This window comes from Microcaecilia unicolor, chromosome 8, assembly GCF_901765095.1.
Source record: "Microcaecilia unicolor chromosome 8, aMicUni1.1, whole genome shotgun sequence".
NCBI lineage: Eukaryota > Metazoa > Chordata > Amphibia > Gymnophiona > Siphonopidae > Microcaecilia > Microcaecilia unicolor.
In genome coordinates, this window is record NC_044038.1 from 22,041,803 (window position 1) to 22,066,711 (window position 24,909).

At 44.0% G+C, this 24,909-nt stretch overlaps 2 protein-coding genes across 3 annotated transcripts in view; one reads left to right on the forward strand and one right to left on the reverse strand.

The window, feature by feature from the left end:
* C8H7orf50 (chromosome 8 C7orf50 homolog) overlaps nt 1-24,909 on the forward strand; it is a 292,879-nt gene that overhangs the window by 98,504 nt on the left and 169,466 nt on the right. The gene's annotated exons all lie outside the window — the stretch shown is intronic.
* On the reverse strand, nt 525-22,049 carry LOC115476148. Of its 2 annotated transcripts, XM_030212352.1 has the most exons (3): nt 21,759-22,049; nt 14,671-15,563; nt 525-626 (listed from the first exon to the last, which is right to left on the reverse strand). In XM_030212352.1, the coding sequence occupies exons 2-3, from the start codon at nt 15,506-15,508 to the stop codon at nt 604-606; spliced, it is 861 nt and encodes a 286-aa protein (XP_030068212.1). In that variant the 5' UTR covers nt 15,509-15,563; nt 21,759-22,049; the 3' UTR covers nt 525-603. The 2 variants fall into 2 exon arrangements, with proteins under 2 accessions (XP_030068212.1, XP_030068211.1); XM_030212351.1 differs by lacking the exon at nt 525-626 and having other exon boundaries at nt 13,942-15,563.

A 24,909-nucleotide genomic window follows, 5' to 3' on the forward strand; every position in this document is an offset into this window, starting at 1 on the left:
CAAAATCTTTGATTTTATTTTGAAAATTGATACCCAGCTCCACCTTATATTTATGCATATACAGTGTTCTTCACATATTTGATGTTTTCTCTGAGTCTACACATTATTTGATATTTCCATGAGGCTAAATTTCTGAAAGGCTAATGTGAAATGCCAAGGACCCTTCCCAGCCAAAACTACTTTCTAGATATGAATCTGAAAGCTCCAGCAAAAGGAAACAAAACTCCAATGAGATAGGAATCCTCAAAGACATCTTCAGGATACTGTGTGCAATGAGAACAAAAAAAGCACAACCTGCAAGTGTTTTCTTTCCCCCCACTTAAATCAGGGAGCAATCTGTTTTAGGGGTGTTCTTATTCCTAAAGTTATGGGGGATTCCCATAAACGTACCTTACACTGAATTCCATTTGATGAAGCTACAAAGTAGTAAATTTAAAATGAATCGGAGAAAATGTTTCATCACTCAACGTGTAATTAAACTCTGGAATTCGTTGCCAGAGAACGTAGTAAAAGCAGTTAGCTTAGCAGGGTTTAAAAAAGGTTTGGATGGCTTCCTAAAAGTGTGTTCCAAAAATGTTCCCATTTTGTCCAGGTGAGTTGATGTCACGAATGTTCAGTCTCTGCATCTGTAAAAGATGAATCATAAGCTGATGCCACAAAGACAAGGAAAGAAGGGTCAGAAGATAGCGGTGCCATTTATACAATAGCGTTTAGCGCTGGGAATTGCGACTACTTTTAGGTGTGACCATTTGCACGAGTGTAAACATGGTATGATTTCCAGCACCTAAATTAGGCATGGGTTTCCTTTATTCTGTAATAGCGTGCATAAATTGTGGGGACGTCCCCAATCTCCCATGACCCAGGGTCACGCCCCTTTTTGGATCTGTATGTAAATTTTACATTCGTAAATTTTAAATAATGCCAGTTAGTGCCAATAATTGGGTGTAATTATTGATGCTAATTGGCTCATTATTCAATTAAATAGTGCACGCAAATTGGGCGTGTGCCCACATTTATGATTGCAATTTTTAGTGCTGTTTCTAGAATTCAGGGGATGGAGCTTATGTTTGGGATCTTCTCCGGTTCCACTGGTGATGACGGTTGGCCTCATTGTACCCTCCACCCTGCAGGTTCCTTCTTTGCATGGCGACAAGGGTGCTGCTAAGGAGAAAATGATATAATATGCTGGTCCTCTGACTCAAACAAAAAAAACAGCACCACGGGCCTTTAAAAATGGAACACAGTTCTTTAATGAATGAGCCTTGACAAAAAGACCCGACACGGGCCATGTTTCGGTGACTAGCACCTGCGTCAGGGGTCACAGTGATGACGTGGAAAACTTGGGGAATAACTCGAATATATTCCTCTACAATATATTATTCCTTACCCCACGTCTCATATAGTAACAGCTACAAAGCACCATTTGGATACAGAAAGTGAAAGTGCCTTGGTGCTTTGTAGCTTTTACTATATGAGACGTGGGGTAAGGAATAATATATTGTAGAGGAATATATTTGAGTTATTCCCCAAGTTTTCCACGTCATCACTGTGACCCCTGACGCAGGTGCTAGTCACCGAAACACGGCCCGTGTCGGGTCTTTTTGTCAAGGCTCATTCATTAAAGAACTGTGTTCCATTTTTAAAGGCCCGTGGTGCTGTTTTTTTTGTTTGGACTTTAGTTTGTACTTCGTTCCCTCTCTTTTGTTACGGTCCTCTGACTCAGCCATAACCACCAAGGGTTGAACACAGTTTTGTTGCTGGGGAGAGAGAGAGAGAAAACCGGTCAGTGTGTAGTAAAGCAGAGTAACATCAACACAGGCACAATTCAGTTATATCCTATTTATTTATTTATTTAAAAACTTTATGCTCTTGGGAAATCCCAATCAAGACGGTGTATGTAAACTTATAAAATATTATAAGCATAAACTCACAATAAACATCTTAACAATCAGAAGCAAACAAAAAAAAACACTACAGGCTCTTTCTAAATAACAATAAGGATACATCCTTCTTTAAATACTGATGCACACATTCATATAGAACTTTTGGTGTTTAATTTTTTTCCCCCTCTTTAAAAGTCAAGACCAATAGTTTAAACACTTATTGCACCCAATAAAGCCCATCTATAGTCCTCGAGGGCCTCCAAACACATAGAACCCCATAACTGTAATGCATTGGAAACATTTCTTTGTGTGGGATAAACTCCTTAAGCAAGACATTAAACCATGAAATGGAAAACCCTTAAGAAAGAAACTGCACTGGCTCCCACTCAAAGAGCGAACGACGTTCAAGATATGTACTGTAGTTCATAAAATTATCTACGGAGATGCCCCGACTTACATGCTAGACCTTGTCGACCTACCTCCAAGAAATGCTAAAAGATCTGCCCACACATTTCTTAATTTACACTTCCCTAGCTGTAAAGGATTAAAATACAGACTAACACATGCGACCAGCTTTTCCTACATGAGCACACAACTGTGGAATGCATTACCAACAAAATTGAAAACAATTAACGAAATAACCAACTTTCACAAATCCCTGAAAACCTATCTCTTCAACAAGGCCTACCACGAGAATCCGTAGTATAACTATTACACATCACCACTCCACTCTGAATGACGTCCTTTTATAACTGTTTGCTAATTCTTTTATGACATCCTTGATCTTTATGTAACACCAATTGTATCTATTACCCTGTAATGGCGATGCCATAACAGATCTTTGTAAGCCACATTGAGCCTGCAAAAAGGTGGGAAAATGTGGGATACAAGTGCAATAAATAAATAAAATAAATTTGTGGGCAGTGCCGGTCACTACATCTCAAAACCTCAAATATAACCGAGCATAGGTTGATTTTTAGCAAGAAATGTGTAGACCAGAGGTTTTCAACCCAGTCTTCGGGGCAATCCCAGCCAGTTGGGGTTTTCCTATTCAATGAAAACCCTTGACATTGACAGATGAAAAGAGAGTTGGTAACGGAAGGTTTTTCTGAACAAAGTGCAAACAGGAGTCTCTCAAACGTTCTTGGAGGCATAAGTGCCTTACTGACTGACCCTTTACCTCAGTGGGCAGTTAAATATTGTAAACTACCTAGATGATTCTCCTAGCTGGCGAAATAGTAAATTAAACTTGATTACGAAGCAAAAACAAAACAGAAGTGAACTGTAAGTGATCCTTTGCAATGACCTTGTCTAGTAGAGGCAGGGTCATTCTTCCTGACCTTCATGGCCACCTTTGACCTTTCAGATAGCCCTGGGTGCTGGGTCCCATATTCAGTTGGATGATGACCCTCTAGGAAGGTCTGCTGGACTCTTAGGGCAGTTAGATGTTATTTTTCTGGCTGCTGAATCTGAGGCTGAAACATGAACGCAGGCTGAGATCTTTAATGCATAGCATGTTGGTGGTGTGTTGAATTTGACGTCTGTGAATGGTCTGTCTGAGCCTTCCCTTAGAGCTGAGGAAATAATGGGGTTTATGAAACTGGGACACAGACTGAATTTCCAAGGCCCCTACTGAGTCATTTCATCCGCCACTCCATAATGGCTTCCTTTTTTCTCTTTATTACACAGCTCTCTGAGATGTTAGGGAGGCAGTATTCTCAGTTCCCAGCCCTGGACTTAACTGTTGGAGCTTCAGTTTTGTGGGCTTTTCCCCTGGTGAGAGAGTAACTAGATTTTACACTGTATGATTACCGTATTTTTCGGACCATAAGACGCACCTAGGTTTTAGAGGAGGGAAATAGGAAAAAAAAAATTTTCCTCTTTCCCTCCTCTAAAACCTAGGTGCTCCGGTGCGTCTTGTCCGGGTTTTGGACCTCCGTCCCGTACTTACAGGATTCCGTGTTCCCTGGTGGTCTAGTGACGTCGGGGCAGGAAAGAGCCCCCTCTTTCCTGCCCATCGCGCTGCTCTCCGTGCTTCTCAATGCTTTCCGACGGTCTCGGCGAGATTCAAAATGGCCGCCGAGAATCTCGGCGGCCATTTTGAATCTCGCCGAGACCGTCGGAAAGCATTGAGAAGCACGGAGAGCAGCGCGATGGGCAGGAAAGAGGGGGCTCTTTCCTGCCCCGACGTCACTAGACCACCAGGGAACATGGAATCCTGTAAGTACGGAACGGAGGTCAAAAAACGCTACCTTCGGACTATAAGACGCACCCCCCATTTTCCTCCCAAATTTTGGGGGAAAAAAGTGCGTCTTATAGTCCGAAAAATACGGTAATTTAATTTTAATATATTTATTGCATTTTCTCTTGTCAATGCATGCTTCATGTTTAGTTTTCAGATCTGTAAACCACTTAGACAATTTGATTTGAAACTTTATTTATTTGTATTTGAAGGATTTCACCCAAAGCGGGGTGTACAGTAATAAACGATTAGCACAGTAAAAAAAAAAAGAGACATTCAAATAACAATTCACGCTATAATGGTTGTCATTAGGGGAGTGTATTCTGAGGAGTTGTGAGTGAATGGATTTAGGAATTTGTTTACCTCATTGAGAGTGAAGCTGTGATACGGGTACAAAAACTCCTGTCAAGAATGAAATAAAATCTTTGCCCCTAGACTCCTATTAGGCAACTTTATTTGGGCCATGGTATAATTGCGCTTTTGAGTTTAGTCAGTTTGTCTCTTGAATCCCCCACTCTATTCAAATTGCAGAGAAGAGCTTTCATCTCTGAAAAACAAAGGGAATTATGTGCCAAATTTCTATAATTTGTTCTACAAAGCATAAAAAAACAATAGTATTTCAACATTCTTAGACACATATACAACAATATAATAAGATATACCATTGTGAATACTTCTCAGGTCAGTTATATCCTGTTCATCTCTCACATGTATGACTTGTGGCTGCCAAAGAGGTTTCATAAGACAGGAACCGGCATAGTGTTGAAGGGTTGAAGCCAACCCCCCCCCCCCCCCCCCCACAGCTGCCATATTGGTCAGAACAAAACAGACTACTACATTTCTTTGAAGGGGTGAACAAACATGTGGATAAAGGTGAGCCGGTTGATATTGTGTATCCAGAAGGCGTTTGACAAAGTACCTCATGAAAGACTCCAGAAGAAATTGGAGCATCATGGAATAGGAGGTAGTGTTCTATTGTGTATTAAAAACTGGTTAAATGATAGAAAACAGAGAGTAGGGTTAAATGGTCAGTATTCTCAATGGAGAAGGGTAGTTAGTGGGGTTCCTCAGGGGTCTATGCTGGGACTGCTGCTTATTAACATATTTATAAATGACCTTGTGATGGGAGTAACTAGTGAGGTAATTAAATTTGCTGATCACACAAAGTTATTCAAAGTTGTTAAATCATGGAGGATTGTGAAAAATTACAAGAGGACCTTACGAGACTGGGCGTTTAAATGGCAGATGACGTTTAAAGTGAGCAAGTGCAAAGTGATGCATGTGGGAAAGAGGAACCCAAATTATAGCTACATCATGCAAGGTTCCACGTTAGGAGTCACAGACCAAGAAAGAGATCTAGGTGTCGTCGTTGATGATACGTTGAAACCTTCTGCTCAGTGTGCTGCTGCGGCTAAGAAAGCAAATAGAATGTTAGGTATTATTAGGAAAGGAATGGAAAACAAAAATGAGGACGTTATAATGCCTTTATATTGCTCCTTGAATATTGTGTTCAATTCTGGTCGCCGCATCTCAAAAAAGATATTGTGGAATTAGAAAAGGTGCAGAGAAGGGTGACGAAAATGATAAAGGGGATGGCACGACTTCCCTATGAGGAAAGGCTAAAGCGGCTAGGGCACTTCAGCTTGGAGAAAAGGTGGCTGAGGGGAGATATGATAGAGGTCTATAAAATAATGAGTGGAGTGGAACGGGTAGACATAAAGCGTCTGTTTACACTTTCCAAAAATACTAGGACTAGGGGGCATGCGATGAAGCCACAATGTAGTAAATTTAAAATGAATCGGAGAAAATGTTGCTTCACTCAACGTGTAATTAAACTCTGGAATTCGTTGGTAAAGGCGGTTAACTTAGCGGAGTTTAAAAAAGATTTGGACGGTTCCTAAAGGAAGAGTCCATAGACCATTATTAAATGGACTTGGGGAAAATCCACTATTTCTGGGATAAGCAGTATAAAATGTTTTGTACTTTTTTGGGATCATGCCTGATACTTGTGACCTGGATTGGCCACTGTTGGAAACAGGATGCTGGGCTTCATGAACCTTTGGTCTTTCCCAGTATGGCAATACTTATGTACTTATGCGTTAGCTGCTGTATCCACGTTGTCATTGTTCATTGTTATTTTATCTCAGTTATAGTTAGAAACATGCCAGCTTGTGCAGCATACGGATGTACACAGAGGAAGTATCATAACAGAATAACCTTTCATCGGTTAGAGTAGTAATTAGTTCTAAATTGTAATCATTGTGTCATTTTGAGGGGCTGATTATAGGGAGGGACACCCTAGCAGACGCTGTATTGGTGCTGAAATTTTTTTTTTTACTTAGTAAAAGGGCCACCAAAATAGACATCATGTTCTGAGAATCAGGTGCTCGACATCCTTAATTAGGTTGAAACCTAGGAGCATTTAAAATCTTTTTTTTTTTCCTGTGCCTAAATCAAAAGAAAAAGATGATATATGGGAACTTGCTTCATTTGTTTTGTAGAATGCAGTGCTATATTATAAAAATGTACTTGAACATGTATACCCTGGAAGAAAGGAGGAACAGGGGTGATATGATACAGACTTTCAAATACTTGAAAGGTATGAATCCGCAAACGAACCTTTTCCGGAGATGGGATGGCGGTAGAACGAGAGGACATGATATGAGAGTGAAGGGGGGCAGACTCAAGAAAAATGTCAGGAAGTATTTTTTCACGGAGAGAGTAGTGGATGCTTGGAATGCCCTCCCGCGGGAGGTGGTGGAAATGAAAACGGTAACAGAATTCAAACACGCGTGGGATAAACATAAAGGAATCCTGTTCAGAAGGAATGGATCCTAAGGAGCTTAGCCGAGATTGGGTGGCAGAGCCGGTGGCGGGAGGCGGGGATAGTGCTGGGCAGACTTATACGGTCTGTGCCCTGAAAAAGACAGGTACAAATCAAGGTCAGGTACAGTGGTGGAAATAAGTATTTGATCCCTTGCTGATTTTGTAAGTTTGCCCACTGACAAAGACATGAGCAGCCCATAATTGAAGGGTAGGTTATTGGTAACAGTGAGAGATAGCACATCACAAATTAAATCCGGAAAATCACATTGTGGAAAGTATATGAATTTATTTGCATTCTGCAGAGGGAAATAAGTATTTGATCCCCCACCAACCAGTAAGAGATCTGGCCCCTACAGACCAGGTAGATGCTCCAAATCAACTCGTTACCTGCATGACAGACAGCTGTCGGCAATGGTCACCTGTATGAAAGACACCTGTCCACAGACTCAGTGAATCAGTCAGACTCTAACCTCTACAAAATGGCCAAGAGCAAGGAGCTGTCTAAGGATGTCAGGGACAAGATCATACACCTGCACAAGGCTGGAATGGGCTACAAAACCATCAGTAAGACGCTGGGCGAGAAGGAGACAACTGTTGGTGCCATAGTAAGAAAATGGAAGAAGTACAAAATGACTGTCAATCGACAAAGATCTGGGGCTCCACGCAAAATCTCACCTCGTGGGGTATCCTTGATCATGAGGAAGGTTAGAAATCAGCCTACAACTACAAGGGGGGAACTTGTCAATGATCTCAAGGCAGCTGGGACCACTGTCACCACGAAAACCATTGGTAACACATTACGACATAACGGATTGCAATCCTGCAGTGCCCGCAAGGTCCCCCTGCTCCGGAAGGCACATGTGACGGCCCGTCTGAAGTTTGCCAGTGAACACCTGGATGATGCCGAGAGTGATTGGGAGAAGGTGCTGTGGTCAGATGAGACAAAAATTGAGCTCTTTGGCATGAACTCAACTCGCCGTGTTTGGAGGAAGAGAAATGCTGCCTATGACCCAAAGAACACCGTCCCCACTGTCAAGCATGGAGGTGGAAATGTTATGTTTTGGGGGTGTTTCTCTGCTAAGGGCACAGGACTACTTCACCGCATCAATGGGAGAATGGATGGGGCCATGTACCGTACAATTCTGAGTGACAACCTCCTTCCCTCCGCCAGGGCCTTAAAAATGGGTCGTGGCTGGGTCTTCCAGCACGACAATGACCCAAAACATACAGCCAAGGCAACAAAGGAGTGGCTCAGGAAGAAGCACATTAGGGTCATGGAGTGGCCTAGCCAGTCACCAGACCTTAATCCCATTGAAAACTTATGGAGGGAGCTGAAGCTGCGAGTTGCCAAGCGACAGCCCAGAACTCTTAATGATTTAGAGATGATCTGCAAAGAGGAGTGGACCAAAATTCCTCCTGACATGTGTGCAAACCTCATCATCAACTACAGAAGACGTCTGACCGCTGTGCTTGCCAACAAGGGTTTTGCCACCAAGTATTAGGTCTTGTTTGCCAGAGGGATTAAATACTTATTTCCCTCTGCAGAATGCAAATAAATTCATATACTTTCCACAATGTGATTTTCCGGATTTAATTTGTGATGTGCTATCTCTCACTGTTACCAATAACCTACCCTTCAATTATGGGCTGCTCATGTCTTTGTCAGTGGGCAAACTTACAAAATCAGCAAGGGATCAAATACTTATTTCCACCACTGTATACATTATAAAGTAGCACATATGAGTTGGGCAGACTGGATGGACCGTGCAGGTCTTTTTCTGCCGTCATCTACTATGTTACTATATTATTTAAAATAGGACAGAAGAATGCTACAAGAAGATCATGAAAAGGAGTACTGGATTAAACTTGTAGCGACCGAACGCAGCTCTACCGTTCACTCACTCGTGAGGTTTAACCTGTTCACACCACCTGTGCAATGGGTGACGGCTCACCCAATGATTCTCACACAGCCAGTTGTCAGTTCAGCAAACCTCTCTTTATTTTTCTCACTTCAAACAGCAGTCATTGATCTTAAGCAAAGGCAGAGCATAAACAGCTACTAAAACATAAGAAGAGAAAAGATTAGTGGGGGCTAGCAGACACTTGACTCCTCAAGTGTCCACCAGACTCTCCTCCTGAGCTTAAGGTGTTCCCTTATTTTATAGGAGTTTTACTTTATCTGTCTATTCCTTCCCTCTCATCTGCCTATCTATCCTTTTCACCTATCATCTCTCACCTAGTCTTCATCCCTCCCATGTTCCGAAACAATTTGTCGTCCCCCCCCCCCCCCCGCCCCCATCTTGTTCCTGACGCGCACAGCTACTGCTTATTTTTTTTTTTGTTACATTTGTACCCCGCGCTTTCCCACTCATGGCAGGCTCAATGCGGCTTACATATTGTATGCAGGTGCTTATTTGTACCTGGGGCAATGGAGGGTTAAGTGACTTGCCCAGAGTCACAAGGAGCTGCCTGTGCCTGCAGTGGGAATCGAACCCAGTTCCCCAGGACCCAAGTCCACCACCCTAACCACTAGGCCACTCCTCCACTGTTGCTACTATTTGAGATTCTACATGGAATGTTGCTATTCCACTAGCAACATTCCATGTAGAAGTCGGCCCTTGCAGATCACCAATGTGGCCGCGCAGGCTTCTGCTTCTGTGAGTCTGATGTCCTGCATGTACGTGCAGGACGTCACACTCACAAAAACAGAAGCCTGCGCAGCCTTCTACATGGAATGTTGCTAGTGGAATAGCAACATTCCATGTAGAACCTCCAATAGTAGCAACATTCCATGTAGAATCTCCAATAGTAGCAACATTCCATGTAGAATCTCCAATAGTATCTATTTTATTTTTGTTATATTTGTACCCTGCGCTTTCCCACTCATGGCAGGCTCAATGCGGCTTACATGGGGCAATGGAGGGTTAAGTGACTTGCCCAGAGTCACAAGGAGCTGCCTGTGCCTGAAGTGGGAATTGAACTCAGTTCCTCAGGACCAAAGTCCACCACCCTAACCACTAGGCCACTCCTCCACTGTTGCTACTATTGGAGATTCTACATGGAATGTTGCTATTGCACTAGCAACATTCCATGTAGAAGTCGGCCTTTGCAGATCACCAATGTGGCCGCGCAGGCTTCTGCTTCAGTGAGTCTGACATCCTGCACGTACGTGCAGGACGTCAGACTCACAGAAACAGAAGCCTGCGCAGCCTTCTATAGGAATGTTGCTAGTGGAATAGCAACATTCCATGTAGAATCTCCAATAGTAGCAACATTCCATGTAGAATCTCCAATAGTAGCAACATTCCATGTAGAATCTCCAATAGTATCTATTTTATTTTTGTTATATTTGTACCCTGCGCTTTCCCACTCATGGCAGGCTCAATGCGGCTTACATGGGGCAATGGAGGGTTAAGTGACTTGCCCAGAGTCACAAGGAGCTGCCTGTGCCTGAAGTGGGAATTGAACTCAGTTCCTCAGGACCAAAGTCCACCACCCTAACCACTAGGCCACTCCTCCACTGTTGCTACTATTGGAGATTCTACATGGAATGTTGCTATTGCACTAGCAACATTCCATGTAGAAGTCGGCCTTTGCAGATCACCAATGTGGCCGCGCAGGCTTCTGCTTCAGTGAGTCTGACATCCTGCACGTACGTGCAGGACGTCAGACTCACAGAAACAGAAGCCTGCGCAGCCTTCTATAGGAATGTTGCTAGTGGAATAGCAACATTCCATGTAGAATCTCCAATAGTAGCAACATTCCATGTAGAATCTCCAATAGTAGCAACATTCCATCTAGAATCTCCAATAGTAGCAACATTCCATGTAGAATCTCCAGTAGTATCTATTTTATTTTTGTTACATTTGTACCCCGCGCTTTCCCACTCATGGCAGGCTCAATGCGGCTTACATGGGGCAATGGAGGGTTAAGTGACTTGCCCAGAGTCACAAGGAGCTGCCTGTGCCTGAAGTGGGAATCAAACTCAGTTCCTCAGTTCCCCAGGACCAAAGTCCACCACCCTAACCAGTATTTTATTATGTTTTCTAGATTTCTAACGTTCTGTAGTTAATTAGCTACATCCCATTCTTTTTCTGCTGTCAGCCCCCCTCTTGTTACCTTCTTTATGTACTTAAATACAAGCTTAAAATAAACGTGGCAATAATGAGCAGAACAAATGTTAAAGTACATATCTCCATGCAGTCTTTCTCTAATGTAATTCACATGTGTAAGTCCCTTTCCAGAAGAGCTTATAATGTTACCATCTTTTCCAATGCTCAAGGTGCACTTGAACCCCCATATATTCTCACATTCTCTCCTGCGTTCACACATACTTGTCCAAGATCCTTAATCATGTCTTTAATGTTTTAAACTATGTGACAGGTCTGCACAAATCCCTCTGTTCAGTTCTTCTTAGCTGTTTGTCCACAGGCCATTGGCCTGCTCTGACTCACCTCTCTGACAGTAACAAATTCAAAGTTGCGAAGAGGGAAATACATGGGATAAACACAAAGGAATTCTGTTCAGAAGGAATGGATCCACAGAAGCTTAGCGGAGATTGGGTGGCAACACTGGTAATTGGGAAGCAAAGCTAGTATTGGGCAGACTTCTACAGCCTGTGCCCTGAAAATGGCAAGGGCAAATCAAGGTCAGGTATATATATATATAAAGTAGCTTATTTTGTTGGGCAGACTGGATGGACCGTACAGGTCTTTATCTGCCGCCATCTTCTATGTTACCTTGGAAAGAATTAAACCTAGAGGCTGTTATGCTAGTGAGCCCTGTCTGTGGACAGATTTCAGGCAATTTAAAATATCATAAATTGCCATAGTTGTGATGATCACTGCATTATTTTTAAGAGGTATGCAAGTTCAGATACAGTTGCAATAAATGGCAAAGGATACTTAACAAATGAAAAGACCTTTAGTCCCACTGAGGCCATGATTACAGCTATGGGAGTACAGGAAAAATGAAATTTGCCAGTGTATGTAAGAATGCCCCTTCTGAAACTGTTCTGGTCTCCAAGGGATCAATATCCAAAATATTTACCCAACTAAAATGTTGTTTTAGTTGGCTAATTCTTCCCAGTTAAAATATGGTGCCTCAAACTGGCCTAGAATTCTGTTTACTAAACATTCTTTTCCATAAAATGGAAGAAAATCTTTAGCAAGCAGGCTTCTAAATTTGATTAAAATCACAAGCTGCACTGGGAAAAAAAGAGGCTGAAATGGAGGTGGTTCTTGAGGCAGGAGTTGAAATTAAGCTCTTTCATGCAATACTCATGCAAACTGGCTAAGTTTAGCCAGGTAACCCCGAAAGGACAAATGGCAGACTTCCCACTGAGGGCACGTTGCATCAACCAAACAATAAAAGTCCTTAACGAATTTGAAAAAACGAAGAATGCACCCAAAAAAAAAGTCGCACATGTTCGGTACGGTATTGAAAAGTACAATGTATCAAACATTCGTAATCCCCATCGGTAATCGGCCCCTAAAGCATGCGCAGAGCAGCCAAGCGTTTTGCTGGCTGCTCTGCGCATGCCACAAACGTCAAAACAACAACAAAAAACACGAACACGTGGCTCCCCGCTTCCCCCTGCGTTAATAGAAAATCAAAAAAGGATCGGGAGGGGGCAAAGGCACTCGTCAGGAGCGTCCTGTATGGACGGCCTTGCCCCCCCCCCCCCCCACCCTGCCCGAGGTCGTCGCTGCTCCCCGCTTCCCCCTGTATTAAAATAAAAAATCAAAACAAAAATGAAAAGTTTAGCAGCCCCGACCCCCCCTCCCTTCCTGACTCTCTGTTTCTCCTTCTCCCACAGCTCCGCCTCCCACCATCCTCCGCCCCGTGCCCCGCCCCCTTGAGGTCATCGCCACCGCTCCCCCCCCCCCTCCACCGGACCCCCCCTCCGCCTTACCGGCCCGCTCAGCGCCTGTCACCTCTGTGTGAAGGCGCTGCACGGGCAAGAACAGCTGATCGGCGATCAGTGATGCCTCCTCCGACGTCCCTCCGTTCTTCCTGGGCCCACCCTCCTCTGACGTAAGGGTCGTTAAAGTTTAGTGCATCTTGCCCTGAGACTGAGCGGGTAGCTAGAGCTGGATATTCAGCTAGCGAGTAAGTGCTGTTGAAGTGCTATGAAAAGGTCATTGGCTCAGTTTGCCCGGTTACTTTACCTGCTCTGTGTATTTTTGAAAAGCAACCCCTAAGCTCACTTGTGTTTTATACAATTTCACATTTATTCTGTATCATATTTGTTCAGCTTATACCTGTCTCTTGTGAATTTATGGAAAATACTTTGGATCTTTCTAATCATAGCTATATGCAGGCATATTAAAGCTGCAAGAACATTGTACCATAACCAGAAGGCTTTGGATAACTGCAAAGGCAGTCCTGTTTAGGGTTACCATATTTGCAGAAATGATAAAGAGGACACAAAAAAAATAAAATGCTGCCCTATCCCGAGTCCCAGCCTGCCCTCGCCCTGCCTACTGCAGTCGACCTTGATCCCTCAAGAAAGCCAGATTCTATAAGCAGTGAAAATGCTGGTAAAAGTAACAGAAGAGCATTTTCTTCCGTAGTCCAAATACAAAATTAGAAAAGATGTACAATTCCAAAAAAGCAAACATCCATGAGCAGCATGCCCCCCTTTCCTTTCCTTTCCCCTCCTATCCTTGAGCAGCATGTCCCCCTCTCCATCCTCTTCTGTCCTTATGCTACATTTCTCCCTTTTCCCTTCCCGCCATGTACAGCAGGTCCTCCCTCTCCCTTCCCTTCCATCCATGAGCAGCTGCCCCCTTCTCTCCCTCCCATCTACGAGCAGTTTGTCCCCTCCCACCCAGGCCTGCCTTGCAGCCCTGGGGGTCTAGTGGCCTTTTCAGGGCAGGAAAGAACCCCACTCTGCCGTCCCCGCTGCCATTGTTTCTTGAAAATGGCTGCCGAGACTTCAAGCGGTAAACCTCTCAAGACTTCTGTGAAGTCTTGCGAGGCCTCCACTTGAAGTCTCGGTGGCCATTTTCAAGAAGCAGCGGTAGCGGGGATGGGAGAGTGGCTGGCAGGAAAGAGTGTAGTTCTTTTCTGCCCTGAAGAGGCCACTAGACCACCAGTGTGCGCTGTGGTAGGCTGGGAGTGGGGGGGAGAAGGCAAACCCATCCACCAGCCCATAAACCTGGACAAACTGGCTGGCTTGCTGGAAAAAAAAGCATCTGTACCACTGACTGTCCCCTGAAAAGGACACGTCTGGGGAAATCCGGACGTATGGTAACCCTAGCGCTTTTAATAGAAACCAACAAGGTAAAGTGTAATTAAGGGAGCCAAGAAGCCCTCAGTTTCCTCTGTCTCATTCCTCATCCACCCATTGTTGCTGTTTCTGAAATAATAATTACAGACGTCAGCTCTGGGTTGTGGTTTTTCCTGAACAGCACTAACTTCACTGAAGGTGGCGTAATACCAGTTTGATGGCAGCAGGTGATAATACATTAAGGCCAGTTCTGCCGAGGTTTTAGGTGGCATGCTAGTTGTTGGAGCACCCGGCCATTGTTCTCTTTTCCAGTTCCTCTATTTCAATGGTGGTCCTTGTCGCACTGCTGTCGACTGTCTCATTCCTCCTGTACTTCTGTCTAAGATGCCAGATGGCGCTCCGTACTGCCTGTTTACAGGGCTTGTGAAGAAAAAGAATGAACAGTAAACTAATACAGCTCTCACTGAACAAGACAAATTCCGCACTGTTCATAATCAGCTCTTCTCTTGGTGATCCGTTGAGCATCTGCAGCTTTAGTGCAGTCCTGCGGAGAAGCATAATATTGTAGAACAGACGACACGTGAGCATCGTCAGGGCGATACACAGCATGACAGTGGGGGATGGCATGTTTTCCTTTAAGGGAACAGCGTCTGCCTTCACCATCTTCACCACTATCAGGACCCAAAAGAGTATGGTGAACATAGATGGGATAGCAAAACCGAAGGAAAACTTGACTATGTCATATTCAGGCCAGGCATTGAGCGGGTCTGTCTGGCAGTAGGTTGTCTCGTGAAGATACGCAGCTGTACCCAGCAGTGCCACAACCAGCAAGGAGCCCAGGAAAGCCAAAGCTAGCGCGAGGGATATGGACAGCAGGGGCCTTGCTTCTGTCACCAGTAAAGCCCTGGTTCGATTTTCTTGCAGTAAGAGAACGAAGAGCATCAAAATCTGAAGGTATTGAGAATTGAAATAAAACAGATTAAAGAAAAAAGAAAGAACTCCGCAGCTGAGGTTCGTTACGTGTAGGTAGCCAGGCCTGATTACTGTAGTGAAAGAAAAAAGTATAATTACGATATAGGTAATAACTAAGTCAAGCATGAGTATATCGAACCTTCCCAACGTTTTACTTCTTGAGTAGTTTCTGAAGAAGATAGCCAGGATCAGCAACCCTGCTATTAAGCCAGGTGGTACGAAAAATGCAACATAGCAGTGAAGGACCCTTGAGATGATGTTCTCAGATGTAATGATGTCTTCAATGCTTATAAGGGGATTCAGGAGGTCGTGGCTTGGGTATTTTATCCACGTCATGTTACGCCAAACCATCTTCCTTTCAGTGGCCTCTCCCTGTACAGTTGTGGTCAGAAGGATGGATCCCAGCCTACAGTGAAAATATACACATATTTAGCTGTGAACGGGTGTGCATTGCCAAGTGCTTTGTGTGTTACCAATAAATGTGGGGCCAGGTTGAAGTTGTACCTCCCATTTTTATATACTCAGAGCTGACTAATCATGCTCGCCAGTTTGGGCCTGCAAATGCTTCAGAGCCCTGTATTTGTGTCTGAAATGTTTTTATTGTGGCAACGGTTTAATATAGCAGAAAATATTAAACGGTATCAAGAAACCTATTGCAGTGTACCCACCGTACTTTCAGGTAGGCTTTTCGTGTTAATTAAGGAAGGAAATTCATTTCAATTCAGTCAAGTGATTTGTATGGCCTACATTCAGCTATACGTCGTCTCCCCTCCCCCCCAAAAAAAGAAATTATTCACAAGGAAAGGATTGGTGGCCTAGTCCAGTTTGGCCTTCTCTGAGAGAAAAAAAACAAACGTTGAAATACATATCAAGGAGGTCATTTTAAAAGCATCTTCATATCTAGATAATGGCATCTAGGGAAAGGGAAATGGAACTTGATATACTGCCTTTCTGTGTTTTTTTTTCCAATTACATTCAAAGCGGTTTACATAGAATATACAGGTACTTATTTGTACCTGGGGCAATGGAGGGTTAAGAGACTTGCCCAGAGTCACAAGGAGCTGCAGTGGGAATTGAACCCAGTTCCCCAGGATCAAAGTCCACTGCACTAACCCCACTAGGCTACTCCTCCACTGGCAACATTCCATGTGGAATCTCAAATAGTAGCAACATTCCATGTAGAATTTCAAATAGGGAAAGGGAAATGGGACTTGATATACTGCCTTTCTGTGGTTTTTGCAACTACATTCAGAGCGCTTTACATAGTATATTCAGCTACTTATTTTTACCTGGGGCAATGGAGGGTTAAGTGGCTTGCCCACAGTCACAAAGAGCTGCAGTGGGAATCGAACCCAGTTCCCCAGGATCAAAATCCACTGCACTAACCGCTAGGCTACTCCTCCACTCCTTGGGATTCCAGAATCTTGTTATTCTTTGGGGTTCTACATGGAATGTTGCTGTTGCTCTTTGAGATTGTGCATGGAATCTTGTTAATGGGACTTGATATACAGCCTTTTTGTGTTTTTTTTTTCCAATTACATTCAAAGTGGTTTACATAGTATATACAGGTACTTACTTGTACCTGGGGCAATAGAGGGTTAAGTGACTTGCCCAGAGTCACAGGGAGCTGCAGTGGGAATCGAACCCAGTTCCCCAGGATCAAAGTCCGCTGCACTAACCACTAGGCTACTCCTCCCGTTAGGCTACATGTGAAAATGACTACTTCAGATCACCACTATTTGAACATGTGTATTGTTGAGACAGAGAGAAATCAAGATAGTGCATTCTGGTCATGGTTTGGGCCAAACCCTTATCCCCCTAATTCTATAAAAAGCAATAGGAAATATGCATGTCCTCAATTTGCATGCACATTTTAATTGAATAACGAGCTAATTGGTGTTAATTGGCTTATTAGCAAGCAATTGCACTAATTAGATTCAATTAACATGTACATGCATAAATTTAGACGTGAGTTGGAAAAGGGGGCATGGAAAAAGGAGGGTCATGGGCAGATCGGGGGCGTGATTTTTAGTTGTGCACGTAATTATAGAATAAGGGTTCTCCACACCGGGCATTTTCACCACATTTTTGTTGATGTAAATGGCCGCAATCTCGAGCCTTAAGCTGTATTCTATAAACTGCACCTAACTTTAGGCGTGGTTTATAGAATACTGCTATGCACTTTCTTTGGTGCCATTTATAGACTCCCCCCCCCCCCCCCCCCCCATATATGTGCATTTTCTTCTTACAGTTTACAGTGAGAATACAGTTCGTTATTGACTTACAAGTGCCTTCGCTCTGCAGCTCCTCAGTACCTCTCCACTTTTTTTTTTCTTTGCAGCAATACATTTTTGTTTAAAAATGAATTTTTGTCGTTACTTTGCTTTTCAAATAACACCAGTAATGAAAAAGCCATCAAATATATACAAGGGATAACCCTCCTACATCACAGATACTCCCCTCCCAATCTCCAACACCCTCCACCCCCTGGCCCTAGTCTTAACCCTTAGGAAGTCTCAACTAAACGTTCAGTTGGGTCCGTAGATCTGATGTAGGATCAAACGTACAGGTTTACGGTCTGTGAGTTTGTCTATTTCACTAATAAGAGAAAGCTTTAAAGTCCAGTTGAATACCGTAGGATCATTAGTCTGTTTCTATTGGGTCTTGTTGGGCAGACTGGATGGACCAGACAAGCCTTTATCTGCCATCATCTACTATGTTACTATCAGGCTCATTTTCAAAAGAGATAGACATCTAAAAAGTGACATAAGTCAGCATTTGGACGTTTATCTCACAGAAACGTCCAAATCAATATTATCAAAACCTCTTTTTGGACGTCTTTCTCTGAAGTCCAGATCTAAAGGGGGCGTGTTCAAGGCGGGACTTGGGTGTTCCTAAGACATGGACGTCTTTCAGCAATAATGGAACAAAACAACGACATCCAAGACTAAAACTTAGATGTTTTGAGCTAGACCTGTTTTTATTACGAATTGCTGCAGTGGGAATTGAACCCTCTTCCCCAGGATCAAAGTCTGCTGCACTAATCACTAGGCGACTCCACACAAGAGGTGCCCCAAATGACCAGATGACCACTGGAGGGACTCGGGGATCACGGGGATCACCTCCTCTTACTCCCCAAAATCACAAAAAAAAATTTCAAAACAGCATTTTCAAAAGGAAAAAATAGACTTTTTTTTTTTAGAAAATGACCTGATTTACAAAAACGTCCAAATTCAGATGTATCCAAAAATGCCATTTCTTTATTTGACTTGCTCAAAGTCTCAAGGAGCAGTAGTGGGAGTTGAACCCATATTGCCAGGATCAAAGCCCGCTGCACTAACCATTAAGCCACTCCTCCTCTGTTTTGGACGTCTTGCATTTGGACATTTTTTGTTCGAAAATGGACTAAAAAAAAGGACGTCAAAATTTACAGGACATCCTTGGTGTTTTCGAAACAAAAGATGGGACGTCCATCGTTTTTCGAAAATGACCTTCTCCTCGCCTCCGAATTTGGACGTCTTTGTAAAGCGTCCAAATTCCGACTTAGACATATCTTTCGAAAATGCCCCGCTATGTATTTGACTTTTTGCAACTGAAATTGTAATTTGGTTTCACTACAGTGTCTTTGTATATTTTCTGTTATCAACAGAAATCAAACAAAATAAAACATGGAAAAGAAAATAAGATGATACCTTTTTTATTGGACATAACTTAATACATTTCTTGATTAGCTTTCGAAGGTTGCCCTTCTTCGTCAGATCGGAAATAAGCAAATGTGCTAGCTGACAGTGTATATAAGTGAAAACATTCAAGCATTACTATGACAGTCTGACAGGGTGGGAGGATGGGGGTGGGTCGGAGGTATGCATGGGGACATCAAAGCATATCATTGATATTCTAACAGGATGGGTGTGGATAGGTGAGGGGAGGGTGATCAACAGAGACATACAGCTTTATGGTTTATAATGGGTTAGGAACCCCAGATCCTTGTTAAGTCCTTTCTGTTGGGTGTTAAAATATTCAATCATTCTGACTTCAAAGGTCTTACGTTCTTGTATGGTTTTAAAGTTACCTTTCAGGATTCTCACTGTGAAGTCACTGGTACAGTGTCCTGGTTCTGTGAAGTGCTGTCCCACCAGGGTGGGGGCCCGAATGGCTGTATTGTTCATATGATGTCTATGCAAATGGAATCTATATTTTCTGTAAAATCCCCAAAAAAACTGAACTATAAAGAAACAAACATTCTAATGGCAGAAAAGGATTTTTGCTCAGACATGGCTACAGGAATCCTTTTTGTTTTAGGTTGAAATGCATTTCTTGGGGCTGAACAATTGTGAAGTGGAATGCTGTATGTTCTTTGCAGTTGGCAGGTGACTTTATGGTTACTTCCTCTGTAATTTTGGGGTTAGTGTACCAAGAGCTCTGTGATGAGCCGACCCAACTTCCAAGAGTGGGAGAAAGAGGGCACCTTGCTGTTCTCCAAAAGTATTATTCGTGTTAAGATGTTTTGTGGCAGATCTATAGTAAAGTTACCTCCATGGCACTGTGTGTGTGTGGTGTTTTTTTGTTTGATTTTTTTTTGTAGACGAACTTTATTGAAACTGAAACTGAGTTTCAGGTTGTGTTTTAAAGGCAGTGTGAAAAAGAAAATGGCTTTCGGACACATTTGGGGAACAGGCCTGTTTCACATAACAGGGCTCCTACTGTTTAGTTCCCAGTAATGGAACCCTTTGCTTTTGAAAGCATATTGTATTCTTGATGTGTGCTGTTGAGGATTTCCAGTTACATATAGTAAGCAGGAACACTAGGGCATAGTAACATAGTAAATGACGGCAGAAAAAGACCTGCATGGTCCATCCAGTCTGCCCAGCAAAATAAACTCATGTGTATACCTTACCTTGATTTGTACCTGTCCTTTTCAGGGCACAGACCGTGTAAGTCTGCCCAGCACTATCCCCGCCTCCCAACCACCAGCCCTGCCTCCCACCACCGGCTCTGGCACAGACCTTATAAGCCTGCCCAGCACTATCCCCGCCTCCCGCCACCGGCTCTGCCACCCAGTCTCGGCTAAGCTCCTTTGGATCCATTCCTTCTGAACAGGATTCCTTTGTTTATCCCACGTGTGTTTGAATTCTGTTACCGTTTTCATTTCCACCATCTCCCGCGGGAGGGCATTCCAAGCATCCACTACTCTCTCTGTGAAAAAATACTTCCTGACATTTTTCTTGAGTCTGCCCCCCTTCAATCTCATTTCATGTCCTCTCGTTCTACCGCCTTCGCACCTCCGGAAAAGGTTCGTTTGCAGATTAGGGAAGAATAACCCAAATTCTAGCTATATGATGTGGGTTCCACATTAGAAGTCACCACCCAGGAAAATGATCAAGATGTCACTATGGATAACATGTTGAAATCTTCTGCTCAGTATGCCTCAACGGCCAAACCACCCCCCCCCCCAAAAAAAAAAACAAAACAAAACAGAATGTTAGGAATTATTAGGAAAGAACTAGAGAATAAGACAAAGAAAATCATAATGCCTCTGTACTGCTCCGTGGTGCAACCTCACCTTGAGTATTGTGTGCAATTCTGGTCGCCACGTCTCAAAAGCAATATAGCAGAATTAGAAAAGGGAAACCAAAATGTGACTTGAGGCTCTGCACTGCTGCCAGGCCCAGCCCCTACCATTGAGTGACTGATTTTTCACATGACACCACTTTCTGCACTGGGTTTCAGCAAATAAGACCCCACAGTGGGTCTCTGCACGCCACCCAAGGGCTACCCCAGAATGCTCTTCTACCACCAAGCTCAAACCCCTGCAAGAAGGGAAGGGGGAAGAGATATGTGGTCCATGACTTCCACTGTGAGCCAGCCCCTGTGGTTTCCCATGGTTGTGCTGGGGACTATGGAATTCTGCAGCAAATGCTTGATTTGAAATGTGCCCTGGAAATCTCTCTCTCTCTCTTTCTCAAAGGTTTTTGTGTGTTATTCCTGATCTGCTGCACTTTCATCTTTTTCATTAGAGTCTCTGATTTAGCATAGAGCCCTGCTGTTCCAAAAACATTTCACAAATTCTGCACCTTTGATATCTGGTTGGCGCACCAGAGACTAATATTTTGGAAATTGCATGCACCATTTTTTGTTAACTGTGGAAATTATTTACTTCCAAAGATTGCATGGTGTGTCTGAGTAGTTTCCCTCTGTGTCACCAGTTCTCAGGATACGTTTGGGGTGAAAGGTTTGCTTGTTTCAGTGTGACCACCATTTTCTTTCTTTATTCACCGTGATGCTCGGGAATAAAGAGCAGATTTATCACTAAGGCAGGCTGGAATCTCCCAGGCTTGCAACGCCAAAAAACTGTCCTGCTCAGTTATTTCTTAAGGTCTGGCAGCAGCCAAAGGAAACATGCCAGCTTTCTCCAACCTCACTGTTATTTTAAACAAAAACAAAACAAAAAAGATTTTAGGGACAAGGATGCCACTGTTTTGCAGTGTTCAAACTTACTCCTTGATCAGATGAAAAAAGTTGAAATGTTGACTACAGAGACTTTTCTCGTCTTAAAAAGCGTTGTTTTGCATAGTTACAAAGAGTTTAAAAATACACCTACCTTTCAGAAGAAAGATGTATTTACAAGTTAGAGCGCATTCACTACAGCTGAGAAATGGATCCCCTCCCCCATATAGTCCAGAATCCGTATTCTTAAGTGGACGTGCTCAGGGGCTTCACAGCTGCTGGATTTCAGGCAGTGAATGTAAAGTTGTAGGAAAATAACAGGAGCTCAGCCTTGTGCAAGCGCATGGCCCCCCCTCATGTGACTTCAGAGCTGAGCTCATCCAGTGCAATTTACAAAGATGTCTGGGGCAGAGAACTTCCCTCCAGCATATCCAGTGGGTTTTGTTGCTTCTTACTTATAGACTGTCTTGCCGGGTGCTTAACAGTTTGCAGCTTCAGTCCCGAAAAGTGCTTTTTTTGTGTGTGTGTGGGAGGGAGGGGGCAGAGTAAAGAGCCTGTTGAGAAAATGTCGGTTTATGTAAAATTAGTAGTTTTGAATTTTTACGTTATGACTCAAGAGGGAGTATGCCGTGTGGCTGTATTTAGAATATGGCAGGAAAACCTCAAGGTTTCACTCTTGATTCTGTGTGTGTCTAGCTGTACGTGGCTCTTAAGATTTGCTCTTCTCAAGTTGTTAAGGAACTTTACAGCAGTGGCGTAGCAAGGGCGGGGCGGTGGGGGCGGTCCGCCCCGGGTGTCAACGGGTGGGGGGGTGCTCCGTCCACCACCCCCCCCCCCCCCGGTGCAGCGCCTCTCACTCCCCCCGACAGTCCCCACTTGCCTACCAGCTGAGCTCCGGCCGGCACCTCCAATCTGCAGCGCTGCTGACTTTAAATGAAGAAAACCGCCGTCTCGTCGTTGGCCCTTCACTCACTGAGTCCCGCCCTCGAGGAAATAGGAAGTTATATCAGAGGGCGGGACTCAGTAGTGAAGGGCCAACGACGAGACGGTTTTCTTTATTTAAAGTCAGCAGCGCTGCAGATTGGAGGTGCCGGCCGGAGCTCAGCTGGTAGGGAAGGTGGGGACTGTCGGGGGGAGCGGGGGTTAGGGTCCACGCCAGGGGGGGTGCCGTTCCACGCCGGGGGGGGGCGCCGTGTTGCACTGCACCCGGGGGAGGGGTGCCCGCAGCGGCGATCCGCCCCGGGTGTCAGCCAAGCACGGAACGCCACGGTGCTTTACAGGGTTGTTCAACTCAGATTTGTGGGGATGAGGGGGTTAATTATAGTCTGGCTTTTTATTTTATTTTATTTTTTTTAATTTCAGCTACATACTTGGGAGTGTAACAAAGTAACAATAGCAAAAGCTCTGAAACAAAGGGAGAAAATTCTGAACAATCATTGCTCAAGGGCACAGAAATCAATCCAGTGCAAATACCTACGATTTCTGCACCAAAACCTCCCCAGTTGTGCAGTTCTTGTTTCACGGGAAAGCGTTAATGGTACCAAAATGATCCCTGGAAATGGTTACAGAGCAAACTGACTAATGTATGCCAGGATTGTGTCCAGACAGTTTTAATTTTGCAGTGTGTTTCCTAATTTTCCGGCTTTGATTCATTTCAGATATTTAGTTTGATAAAACATTTTAACACAGCCCTGTACAAGTCATTAGTACTATGACCCCATTTGCAGTATCTCACTAAAGGCATAAAAGACTTAAGCGGTTCAGAAAAAAGGCGACAAAAATGATACGCACCACATTAAGAGTCACTGACCAGGAAAGGGATCTAGGCATCATCTTTGATGATACGTTGAAACCCTCTGCTCAGTGTGCTCCAGCGGCTAAGAAAGCAAATAGAATGTTAGGTATTATTAGGAAAGGAATGGAAAACAAAAATGAGGATGTTATAATGCCTTTGTATCGCACCTTGAATATTGTGTGCAGTTCTGGTCACCACATTTCAAAAAAAGATATAGTGGAATTAGAAAGCAACGAAGGGCGATGAAAATGATAAAGGGGATGGGACGACTTCCCTATGAGTAACATAGTAGATGACGGCAGAAAAAGACCCGCACGGTCCATCCAGTCTGCCCAACAAGACAAACATATGTGTAAACCCTACCTTGATTTGCACCTGCCCCATCCAGGGCACAGACCGTACAAGTCTGCGCAGCAGTACTTCCCGCCTCCCAACCACCAGTCCCGCCCCCCATCACCGGCTCCGGCACAGACCGCACAAGTCTGCCCTCCACTATCCTCGCCTCCCAACCACCAGCCCCTCTTCCCCCCACCCAATTTTGGCTAAGCTTCTGAGGATCCATTCCTTCTGCACAGGATTCCTTTATGCATATCCCACACATGTTTGAATTCCGTTACCGTTTTCATCTCCAACACATCCCGCGGGAGGGCATTCCAAGCATCCACCACCCTCTCCGTGAAAAAATACTTCCTGACATCTTTCCTGAGGCCGCCCCCCTTCAACCTCATTTCATGTCCTCTCGTTCTACCGCCTTCCCATCTCCGGAAAAGATTTGTTTGCGGATTAATACCTTTCAAATATTTGAACGTCTGTATCATATCACCCCTGTTCCTCCTTTCCTCCAGGGTATACATGTTCAGGTCAGCAAGTCTCTCCTCATATGTCTTGGAACGCAAATCCCGTACCATTCTCGTAGCTTTTCTTTACACCGCTTCCATTTTTTTAACATCCTTCGCAAGGTACGGCCTCCAAAACTGAATACAATACTCCAGGTGGAGCCTCACCAACGACTTGTACAGGGGCATCAACACTTCCTTTCTTCTGCTGATCACACCTCTCTCTATACAGTCTAGCAACCTTCTCGCTACAGCCACCGCCTTGTCACACTGTTTTGTCGTCTTCAGATCCTTGGATACTATCACCCCAAGATCCCTCTCCCCCTCAGTACCTATCAGACTCTCACCGCCTAACACATAAGTCTCTCTTGGGTTTCTACTCCCTAAGTGCATCACTTTGCATTTCTTCACTTTGAATTTTAATTGCCAAACCTTAGACCATTCTTCTAGCTTCCTCAGATCCTTTCTCATGCTTTCCACTCCCTCCCGGGTGTCCACTCTGTTGCAAATCTTAGTATCATCCACAAATAGGCATACTTTACCTTCTAACCCTACGGCAATGTCACTCACAAATATATTGAACAGAACCGGCCTCAGCACCGATCCCTGAGGCACTCCGCTACTCACCTTTCCCTCCTCCAAGCGAACTCCATTTACCACCACCCTCTGCCGTC

Coding starts and splice junctions, on each gene's coding strand:
- LOC115476148 (XM_030212351.1), bottom strand. CDS start 15,508: ATGGTTTGGCGTAACATGACGTGGATAAAATACCCAAGCCACGACCTC.